The following is a 10,401-nucleotide window of genomic DNA, read 5'->3' as shown; positions in this document are numbered from 1 at the left end:
CTCCCCCGGGCGTTCGGCGCTCACTGCGCGTGCGCGTCGGCGTCGGCGCCAGTTATTTCTGTCCCGCCCCCAAACCGCGGCTCTTTCTGCGAGCGGGCGCGCGGTCGGGCGGTTGTACGCCGAGCTTGTGGCGCGAGTCTCGGCGGTAGCTGAGGAGGAGGCTTGGGTGGCGCCGTTGCGAGGTGATCAGGCAGCAGTCGGCCCTGCCTCAGCAGCGCCCCGCACGCGGCCACCGGCAACCCCCAGAGACGCGTGGCGGCGCTCGGCCTCGCGGCGTCGGCGGCGGCCCAGCCGTTGGCGGCGAGTGGGTCTGCGCCTGCGCGGCGGGCCCCGCGCCCCTCCTCCCCCCTGGGCGCCCCCGGCGGCGTGTGAATGGCGGCCTCGGCGGCGGCGGCGGCCTCAGCGGCCGCGGCCTCGGCTGCCTCGGGCAGTCCTGGCCCAGGCGAAGGCTCGGCGGGCGGCGAGAAGCGCTCCTCCGCCTCTTCGGCCGCGGCCGCGGCCTCGGCCTCGGCCTCGGCCTCTGCGTCCTCGCCTGCGGGGGGCGGTGGCGAAGCTCTGGAGCTGCTGGAGCACTGTGGCGTGTGCCGGGAGCGCCTGCGGCCGGAGAGGGAGCCGCGATTGCTCCCCTGCTTGCACTCGGCCTGTAGTGCCTGCCTCGGGCCTGCAGCGCCTGCCGCTCCCAATAGCTCGGGGGATGGCGGCGCAGCGGGCGACGGCGCCGGTGAGTACCGGGTGGCGGGGCGCCCCTCCCCCTCCCCGCAACCCCTGATCCGGACGCGGCGCCGAGACCCTGGACTGCGCCTGTGCGAGCTTACGGGGGCCGCGACAGGGTTTGGCCTGAGCGGGTTGTGGGCCTTCGTGGTAACAGTGGGGCCTGAGATGGGCGTCTGACTGAAGTTGGAGGAAATCTGGCTCGGGGAGTGGAGGGTCGCTGCCGCCGGAGAATGGGGGTTCAGCCTAGGTGCAAGCGAGCGTCGTTCTCAAATCCCTGCCTCTCTGCCTTTCACAGTGGTGGACTGTCCGGTGTGCAAGCAACAATGCTTCTCCAAAGACATCGTGGAGAATTACTTCATGCGGGATAGTGGCAGCAAGGCTTCCTCCGATGCCCAAGATGCGAACCAGGTGCGTTCTGCTTTAGAGGAACCTAGTATCAGCTCCAGTTGTTAGTTTGTAGGTAATATCACAGCCCTGGTGGGTTGCCTAGCTTGAGGAACAGACAGACCCACCATATTCTCGCGATGTATTTCCTGGGAGGTAAACCCGGATCTATCAGGTTGTCCTGCTTTTTGTGATCCTGTCTTTTCCCTGACAGTGCTGCACTAGCTGTGAGGATAATGCTCCAGCCACCAGCTATTGTGTGGAGTGCTCGGAGCCACTATGTGAGACATGTGTGGAGGCTCACCAGCGGGTGAAGTACACCAAGGACCACACTGTGCGCTCTACTGGTATGTGGTGGGGTTGTAGCTGGAGCTGCCCTATGTATGTCTTTAGTTTCTTATAGTGCTGGTTTTCATCTGGAGGTGGGTTCTAGGGTGGTACCTTCCAAAAAGCCTGAGGGCAGAACTCAAAAAATAGTTCTGCCTAGGCTCTGGTTTGCAGTTTCTCTGGGAGCCTAGGTGGAAGATAAAAAAAGGCCATGGGTGGGGGAGGCATGGGGGCCCTCAGCTACAGGGGTACTGAGGATTCAAGAAGGTCTTCTTGGAAGCACCCTGTCAGATAGGGCCCAGGTTGGTGAAGGGCTGAACATATGCAGTTACATAAAAAACAAGATATGAGGGGCTTACTGGGTTTTGGGATCCCTGGCACTTGGCTTTAGACTTGCACTGGGGAAAGTGGAGTTTCTGGACCATCATTGATGGGGTGAGTACTGGAATATGTCAGCTGTTGAGGTTGACGTATCCTACCTAAAGCTTAGTTATGTATTTGTAGGTTTTTCTGAGTATGTGAGTTTGGGTTGGAAAGGGGTTTGTGTGATAGTGGAGTTTGATAGCTGTGGGTCCTGAGGAGCTGAACTGGGAGGAATGGGCAGGGATCTGCAGAGGTCCCAGCTTTCAGGTTCTTGGCCAATGTTGAAGGAGGTGGGCTGCATAGAAACCTAGGTCTGATTGATCTCTGTTATGTGCTACATAATTCAGGCCTGATCAGTATAGTTAGGACTTGATTAGTGTTGAGCAGGAAAGAGATTGATGTGCCTGATTTTCTAATGGGGAGACTGGTGTGGGAGTTATTGGCTTGTTGGTTTTTAGTGGTATTACTCTTAACACCAGGACCCTGCCCCAGAGAGTGAACCTGTAACATTCTGAGAGTCCTATTGTAACATTTTATCTCCTACTTTGAGAAGTCTCAGCTGGGTATCCTAAGGGTCTTTCATTTGTAAGGAATTCTTTTTATTAGGGAAGAGGGAAGACAACAATGAAAGAGGAGAAAGGTAGCCAATTGGAAGATGTTTTGTAGGTGGGCAGAACACTGAACAATCACCCAGATAAGTTTCAAGTAGAGAGTAATGAGTTCTCTATTGATAAGCTGTCATCTTTTTTTTTACTTGTTAATTTGTGGTACTGAGAATGAACCCAGTGCCCCACACATGCCAGGCAAGTGCGCTACCGCTGAGCCCCAGCCACTTATTTGTTTGCAAATAAATACTTAAAAAAATAAATATTTAATTTTGAGTTGTAGATGGACGCAATACCTTTTTGTTTTAATGTGGTGCTGAGGATCGAATCTAGTGCCCCAGGCATGCCAGGCATGAGCTCTACCTCTGAGTCACAATCTCAGCCTTTATTTATTTATCTATCTATTTATTTATTTATTTATTTTTTAAAGAGAGAGGGGGAGAGAGAGAATTTTAATATTTATTTTTTAGTTATCAGCGGACACAACATCTTTGTTTGTATGTGGTGCTGAGGATCGAACCCTGGCCGCACGCATGCCAGGCGAGCGCGCTACCGCTTGAGCCACATCCCCAGCCCCTCAGCCTTTATTTTTAATATATATACTTTATTTTAATGTGCTGAGAATTGAACCCAGTGACTCACATACCAGGCAAGCACTCTACCACTGAGCCACAACCCCAGCCCTGACAGGCTGTCATCGTTAATCTTTTATTGTCTCTCATGGAAGCTAATAGAAATGGAGTTTTTTCTTGAGCAAGCTGGGGGAGATTGGGGAGCAAGGAGCCACTGCCATGTGCCATCTGGGCTTTCTCAATAGAATAGACAGGAAATATCCCAAGCTCTGTCTACTGGCCCAGTTAGAATTGGCCAAGAGTAGGGTCCAGCCTCATGGTTCTTAACTTCTCAGGGCCGGCCAAGTCTCGGGATGGTGAACGTACTGTGTATTGCAATGTGCATAAGCATGAACCCCTTGTGCTGTTCTGTGAGAGCTGTGATACCCTCACCTGCCGGGACTGCCAGCTCAACGCCCACAAGGACCACCAGTGAGTCCCAGAGCACAGCGGGTGGGTGGATGCCACTTCTTCTTGGGCTCAGCATTCAGGTAAACCTTTTTTGCTCTCAGGTACCAGTTCCTGGAGGATGCAGTGAGGAACCAGCGCAAGCTCCTGGCCTCATTGGTGAAGCGCCTTGGGGACAAACATGCCACATTGCAGAAGAGCACCAAGGAGGTTCGCAGCTCGTAAGTGTGGATGTGAGAGGTGTGGGGAACCCTGGGTAAGACACTTCCCAGGTTGACCTACCTTGTCCTCTAGGATCCGCCAGGTATCTGATGTGCAGAAGCGTGTGCAGGTGGATGTCAAGATGGCCATCCTGCAGATCATGAAGGAGCTTAACAAGCGTGGCCGAGTGCTGGTCAATGATGCCCAGGTAAACCTTGTGCAGGTGGAGGAGTACCTGGGTACCCACTGCTTTCCTTGCTGACCTTGTTCACTTTTACCCACAGAAAGTGACTGAAGGGCAGCAGGAGCGTCTGGAGAGGCAGCACTGGACCATGACCAAAATCCAGAAGCATCAGGAGCATATCCTGCGCTTTGCCTCTTGGGCTTTGGAAAGTGACAACAACACAGCTCTACTGCTTTCTAAGAAGCTGGTGTGCGGTGGTGGGCTACAGTTGGGTGGACCCCTGCACTCTGGGGTTCTATTTGTTGTCCAGTGTTAATGTCCCACTTACTTGTCCCACCAGATCTATTTTCAGTTGCACCGAGCCCTCAAGATGATTGTGGATCCCGTGGAGCCACATGGTGAGATGAAGTTTCAGTGGGACCTCAACGCCTGGACCAAGAGTGCCGAGGCATTTGGTGGGTTCCAGTTTTTGCGCTTGTTCTACTTTGGTGCCACCCTAGAGACTGTACCTACTTAGCTTTTTTTTTTCTTCAGGCAAGATTGTGGCTGAGCGTCCTGGTAGCAATTCCACGGGCCCTGCGCCCATGGCTCCTCCAAGAGCTCCAGGGCCTCTGAGCAAGCAAGGCTCTGGTAGCGGCCAGGTGAGCAGGGGAGAGGACCCAGGGAGAGCAGGGCAATAGGGTCGAATCGAGACTGAGGTTCTCTTGCTCTGCTCTGTTTGCAGCCAATGGAGGTACAGGAAGGTTATGGCTTTGGGTCAGGTGAGTGGGTCTTTCTGGGGGCAGGGTGAGAGGACATGATAATGCTCTGTGTCTACCCCACTTAGGCATCTTCATATTTGTGTTCTCAATAGATGATCCCTATTCAAGTGCAGAACCACATGTATCAGGCATGAAGCGGTGAGTGGCCTTCCTTAGTGGAGTGGGGTGAGGGATAGGGACAAGTGGATGCTTAAGCCAAGGTCTGCTTATAGAGCCCGCTCAGGTGAGGGTGAGGTGAGCGGCCTCATGCGGAAGGTGCCACGGGTGAGCCTTGAACGCCTGGACCTGGACCTTACAGCTGATAGCCAGCCACCCGTCTTCAAGGTCTTTCCAGGCAGCACCACTGAGGACTACAACCTCATAGTTATTGAACGTGGTGCTGCTGCAGCGGCTGCTGGTCAGCCAGGGAGCATGCCTCCGGGAGCCCCTGGTGCACCGCCCCTGCCTGGCATGGCTATTGTTAAGGTGAGCTTGTCCCAAGGGACCATTGGAAAGGTGGCATTTGGTCACCAGGGTCTGGCAGGCTTCTCTCTTGAACACCTTTCACTACCTTGTAGGAGGAAGAGACGGAGGCTGCTATTGGAGCCCCTCCTGCTGCCACTGAGGGCCCTGAGACCAAGCCTGTGCTGATGGCTCTGGCTGAGGGCTCTGGCACTGAAGGTCCCCGTTTGGCCTCACCTAGTGGCAGCACCAGCTCAGGCCTAGAGGTGGTGGCTCCAGAGGGTACTTCAGCCCCAGCTGGTGGCCCAGGTACCCTGGACGACAGTGCCACCATTTGCCGTGTATGCCAGAAGCCAGGTGACTTGGTCATGTGCAACCAGTGCGAGTTTTGCTTCCATCTGGACTGCCACCTGCCTGCCTTGCAGGATGTGCCAGGGTGTGTATGAGGCTGGGTGGGGTCTGGGTAAGGCATGAAAATTGGGCAGGTTCCTGTGCATTCCCTCCTTTTTTTCACACCAGGGAGGAGTGGAGTTGCTCCCTCTGCCATGTGCTCCCTGACCTGAAGGAGGAGGATGGCAGCCTTAGCCTGGATGGTGCCGACAACACTGGCGTGGTTGCTAAGCTCTCACCAGCCAACCAGAGGGTAAGGGCTGAGCTGCTGAGATATGGTTGGCATAGTGGGTTTGATCTATGTTCTGTATTATAGCTCTGGCATCTATTGTAGAAATGTGAGCGTGTCCTCCTGGCACTATTCTGCCATGAACCCTGCCGCCCTCTGCACCAACTGGCTACCGATTCTACTTTCTCTCTGGTATGTTGATTCCTAGAGTCTAAGAGTAGAGGTGGAGTATGCTGGATTTCCACTGTCAAAGGTCAGAAGTGTATGTTGTCTCTTGCCTGTAGGAGCAACCTGGTGGCACCCTGGACCTGACCTTGATTCGTGCTCGCCTCCAGGAGAAATTGTCACCCCCTTACAGCTCCCCCCAAGAGTTTGCCCAGGATGTGGGCCGCATGTTCAAGCAGTTCAACAAGTTGACAGAGGTGAGCCTGTAGAATGAGGGCATGGTTGTGGGGGAAGTGGGAGGAGGAAGCCAGGGACTACCCACCCATTGTGCACCCTTGCCCTGTCCCAGGACAAGGCGGATGTGCAGTCCATCATCGGCCTGCAGCGCTTCTTCGAGACGCGCATGAATGAGGCCTTCGGTGACACCAAGTTTTCTGCTGTGCTGGTGGAGCCCCCGCCGCTGAGCCTGCCCAGTGCTGGCCTGAGTTCCCAGGAGCTGTCTGGAGGCCCTGGTGATGGCCCCTAAAGCTGGGGCCCTTATGGCCTGGCCAGCCCAGCTCTGATTTGTCCTGTTACCCCATCCTTATCCCAACCCTGGTGGCCTAACTCCTACTCCTTGGTGGCCCCATCCCCAGTCCCTCACAAAAATGGTTTTTACTTCTATGGATTTAATAAAAACTTCACCAGTTCCTCAGGCCTTGGCTGGTTGGGGGCTATAGTCCTGGGGCTTGGTCTCTGCCTGCATATACTCCTTACTTCCATCAAGCACTTGGCTCCCAGGGCCCTTTTTTTCAGAGGGCCTGAATTGGGTGTGGCGAAGAACATCCCTCAGGCGGTTCTTGGCATTGGAGGAAGAGGTCATATATACAGGGTGGTGGATGTACACTAGTGTCTTAAAGTTCTCATCAAGCCACTTCCAGGTCAAACCTTGTTGGGTGTTGCACTGTTGAGGGAGTTTGCCATTGGGTCAGAGACAGCAGGGCCCCCAAATCCCTGAGTATGCCTGGTCAGCTGCTTGTCCAACCTAGTGCCAAACCCCAACCAGTATGGAATTTGGGTCCCATGTGAGGCTACTCACACAGGTTTGGGATTAAGTGTCCAATTTTATTACAGAGGGAATGGTAAAGACCCTGGGTGCCTGTTCCGGACATCCCCCTTGGCAGTGGGGTCATCAGTCCCTTCTTAGGTTCTTGAGTCTCTCTTCCAGATCTGCGTCTGCATCAGCCAGGGCTGAAGCTGTGGCCTCTGCCTTCTTCCCACCAGCAGCCACACTCAGTGAGCCTCCAGTCGAGGGGAGATCTGAAAAGGGGAAAAGTTAGGGTTAGAGTAGGGAGAATGGCCAAGGGCTGTGGGTGGGAAATCTTGAGGGTTTGCAGCACTCACTTGACAGTTCATCCGTCAGGCTTAGTCCCAGCTCATCCAGGACCTGGGACACAACAGCATCACTAGGGAAGAGGAGGAACTTGTTGAGATCTATGCACAGGTTGAGGATCAGGAAAACATCCCCACCTTAACCACCCAGTTTCCCACACCTCTCCTCTTCATCCTCCTCGTCCCCCATGGCATCATCAATGGCATCATTCATCATCTCCTCCTTCATGTCCATGATCTCTGCCTGCCGCTCAAACTCCATCATGATCTTCTGGATCTGGGGCAATTTCAGCTGGAAATAGGTAGGGTGACTTGGGTCAGTAGGGTCAGTGGGGGTGGGGTGGGGTGGAAAGAGAAACTGGGAAAGAAATACCTGTCTGTTCATGGTGCCCATGGCCTTGGTAACACCCTTCATGGCTTGTGCCATTGAGTTGTTGGACTTCAATGTCTGTATCTTGAGGGACACAGCCTGGATATTGGCGCGCATCAACACAAACTTGCGTACATAGCGCCTGGTACGCACCAAGTCTTTTGCCATGATGCGCACAGCATCCTGTGGAATAGGGGAGTATCAAAGATGAGGTCATGAAATTATGTTTTAATATTGGGGTCTCCAAAGATCTTTATGTAGCTAATAGAAAGGTCACTTTTTTTTTTTAAGATTTTAATTTATCATTGTGAGTAGAGAATTTTTTTTAATATTTTAGTTTTTGGCGGACACAACATCTTTGTGGTGCTGAGGATCGAACCTGGGCCGCACGCATGGCAGGCGAGCGCACTACTGCTTGAGCCACTTCCCCAGCCCTGAAGGGTCACTTTTTTAACCAGGGATTTAAACCTGGGGGCCTTTATCACTGAGGTACATCCCTAGCCCTCTTTAATTTTTTTTTTTTGAAGCTTTTTTTTTTCTTAAAGCAGGGGGTAGATATCAGGGATTGAACTGGGAGGGTGGGTATGGAGCCACATCTTTAGTCCTTTTTTGCATTTTATTTAGAGATAGGGTCTGAATTGCATAGTGCTCATTTTTGCTGAGGCTGGCTTTGAACTCATGATCCACTTGCCTCAGCCTCTTGAGCTGCTGGGATTATAGGCATGCACTACCATGCCCAGTTTACCCTTCTATCATGTAAGGTCTTCCTGATCCCCAAATGTTGGAAGGCAGGCCCAGACTTCCTTTAATTCACTCTACACAAAGAATCTGCCTCATTGCTGGGGATGGAGCCCTCACAGAGTGCTTGCCTACTAGCACACACAAGGCTTGGATCCCTACCAGGGCAAAAATAACCTACATAGTTATTTTATGTAGTGGCGCACAACTGTAATCCCAACACTAAGGAGGCTGAGGCAGTAGGATTGCAAGTTTGAGGCCAACTGCAGCAATTCAAGATCCTGTCTCAAAGGACTGGGGATGTAGTAGCTCAGTGATCAAAGTGACCCTGGGTTTAATTCCCAGTGCACAACAAAACATCAAAAACTCTTTTGCCTCTTTCACTTAAAGCCTCCAGCGAAGGCTGTGTCCTGAAATATACCAAGCCAAACATAGTGGTGCACATGTGTAATCCCATTGACTTGGAAGGTCAAGGCTGAAGGATCCCAAGTTTTGAGGCTAGCCTCAGCAAGTTAGCAAGAACCTGTCTCAAAACACCTCAAAGTTTGATTCCCAAGTACTATAAAACTAAGACTAAACATCTTCCTCGTGCTTTATAGCTGCTCAGAAACAGTCACCCCTCAAAGGCTCTGCTCCCTTCTTAGTGCTCTCCCTACTAGTTGACTTCCTTTCTTTTGGCCAAATATTACTCTTGTCCTCCAGCCCTTCATAGAGCTAATTCTGAGCCGTCTGGCCCCCAGTTTGCTAAGGCTCTCCAGTGTCTGCTGGATGCACCCCCTTGCCAGATCTGAAGACCTACTCTCATTGTTCACACTTTGGCTGACAGCACTAACATAGATAAGACTTCCAGATCCCCAAACTAAGGGACCCCTCTTCATTCTTTACTCAGCATTCCTCAAAGGACTTGTTTTCCGGTGTCCTGTCTCGTCCACTGTCATCACAACAGTATCTGGCTGAGAGCTGGCACTTTGCCCCTGATCATTGGCACTTACCATCTGGCCCTGCTTGGCCATCTTTTTAATATCCGCGATGATTTTCTTCTCCTGGGTCTCTAGTTTCTGTCTCTCCCGGTCCAGCTCCCGCATGGCGCGGTTCAGGGCCCGCTGGTTCTGCCGCAGTAGCTCCTCTGGTGTCTTCCGGCGCCCAAACAACAGGTCCATGGTGGCTGGAGCCCGCTGGCAGGCCTGGGACAGATGTGAGGGGCAGCTATAGGGTGTTGTGCCCAGAAGGAGGGCAAGAGGCAGAACAGGCTCACATAGGGAGACTGGAGTGAGGACAGGAGGTGTGAACAAAGCCTCAGATAGGAGCTTTAGAATGCCCCTCAGGGACAGTCAGAAAAGAAATTATCCATTATGCCAGCCCAAGCTCCTTCACGTTTCCCAGCAATTTCAGGGTGTGGAAGTTTGGGCTCCCCTTTCAGACCCAGGGGTGTGGCCCTGGGGTTTTCCACGGACTGAGACTGGAAATGGGTGAATGGGTATGCCGGGATAAGACAGACCCTGAGCACCAAAAGAGGGCAGGATGGGTGAAAGCCCCGAACAAGGTGGATCTGGGGGCTCTGAGGGTGGACAGTGGCACCAGGATTGGGGTCCCCGACTGCTGAGGAAACTCCGGAGGGCAGTCGGAGGCACTGGCACCCTGTACACCGAGGGCTGGGTCTGGAACGTCGGGGGCCCTGTCGCAACAAGGGCATGGCGGTGTGTGTGGGGGGCCCAGATGACGAGGACTGGGTCCCAGGGAGGAGCCTGACCCTGGATACCTAAGCCTAGAGAAACCTTCGTACACCGCCACCCACCCGGGACCTGCGGCCCAGCAGGAGCCACTCACCGGAGCTGGCACAGGGACTTGCTTCCGCTTCCGGGTCACGCGCCACTTGCTCAGATCCCTGGCGTACCCACTAACGAAGGCCTCTCGGTTCTGTGGTCGCCGCCGCCGCCGTTTCCGGATTAAACGACTCGACGTCACAGGCCCCACCCACACTCGGAATGCTGGGAAGTAGCTGGCGCGCACGCGCACTAAGATAGGCCGGCGCCCAAGCGCCTGCGCACCAGTTCCCGTATCTTTGCCAAAGGTCCGAGGGCGTTCCCTGGATCGGAGTCCCGCCCCAGTGAACCGAGCTAGGGCGCGGGTGGCGTCGGC

At 53.8% G+C, this 10,401-nt stretch overlaps 2 protein-coding genes across 4 annotated transcripts; one reads left to right on the top strand and one right to left on the bottom strand.

The window, feature by feature from the left end:
• The first annotated feature begins 73 nt into the window (after positions 1-73).
• Positions 74-6,473, top strand: Trim28 (tripartite motif containing 28). The gene is made up of 17 exons (XM_076839382.2): positions 74-721; positions 1,010-1,122; positions 1,313-1,445; positions 3,301-3,436; positions 3,517-3,633; positions 3,707-3,821; positions 3,898-4,044; positions 4,138-4,252; positions 4,332-4,438; positions 4,522-4,558; positions 4,651-4,696; positions 4,771-5,023; positions 5,116-5,435; positions 5,519-5,642; positions 5,724-5,810; positions 5,903-6,040; positions 6,133-6,473. The coding sequence occupies exons 1-17, from the start codon at positions 373-375 to the stop codon at positions 6,307-6,309; spliced, it is 2,514 nt and encodes an 837-aa protein (XP_076695497.1). The 5' UTR covers positions 74-372; the 3' UTR covers positions 6,310-6,473.
• A 393-nt stretch (positions 6,474-6,866) lies between these two features.
• Positions 6,867-10,230, bottom strand: Chmp2a (charged multivesicular body protein 2A). 3 transcript variants are annotated; one of them, XM_076839415.2, is made up of 6 exons: positions 10,090-10,230; positions 9,255-9,446; positions 7,528-7,707; positions 7,316-7,446; positions 7,167-7,228; positions 6,867-7,082 (listed from the first exon to the last, which is right to left on the bottom strand). In XM_076839415.2, exons 2-6 carry the CDS (start codon positions 9,420-9,422, stop codon positions 6,955-6,957), a joined length of 669 nt encoding a protein of 222 aa, XP_076695530.1. In that variant the 5' UTR covers positions 9,423-9,446; positions 10,090-10,230; the 3' UTR covers positions 6,867-6,954. The 3 variants fall into 3 exon arrangements, with proteins under 3 accessions (XP_076695530.1, XP_076695532.1, XP_076695531.1); XM_076839417.2 differs by lacking the exon at positions 10,090-10,230 and adding an exon at positions 10,022-10,089; XM_076839416.2 differs by lacking the exon at positions 10,090-10,230 and adding an exon at positions 10,058-10,083.
• Between the last annotated feature and the right edge of the window lie 171 nt (positions 10,231-10,401).

The sequence above is a fragment of the Callospermophilus lateralis genome, chromosome 18 (assembly GCF_048772815.1).
Source record: "Callospermophilus lateralis isolate mCalLat2 chromosome 18, mCalLat2.hap1, whole genome shotgun sequence".
Lineage (NCBI taxonomy): Eukaryota > Metazoa > Chordata > Mammalia > Rodentia > Sciuridae > Callospermophilus > Callospermophilus lateralis.
Note: the sequence above shows the minus strand (reverse complement) of the source record. Positions and strands in the feature narration are given on the sequence as shown.

Coding starts and splice junctions, on each gene's coding strand:
- Trim28 (XM_076839382.2), top strand. CDS start 373: ATGGCGGCCTCGGCGGCGGCGGCGGCCTCAGCGGCCGCGGCCTCGGCT. Junction 4,559..4,650: donor AGGTTATGGCTTTGGGTCAG/GTGAGTGGGTCT, acceptor TGTTCTCAATAG/ATGATCCCTATTCAAGTGCA. Junction 5,436..5,518: donor GCCTTGCAGGATGTGCCAGG/GTGTGTATGAGG, acceptor TTTTCACACCAG/GGAGGAGTGGAGTTGCTCCC.
- Chmp2a (XM_076839415.2), bottom strand. CDS start 9,422: ATGGACCTGTTGTTTGGGCGCCGGAAGACACCAGAGGAGCTACTGCGG. Junction 7,708..9,254: donor TGGCCAAGCAGGGCCAGATG/GTAAGTGCCAAT, acceptor CCTATTCCACAG/GATGCTGTGCGCATCATGGC. Junction 7,229..7,315: donor GAGGAGGATGAAGAGGAGAG/GTGTGGGAAACT, acceptor CCTCTTCCCTAG/TGATGCTGTTGTGTCCCAGG.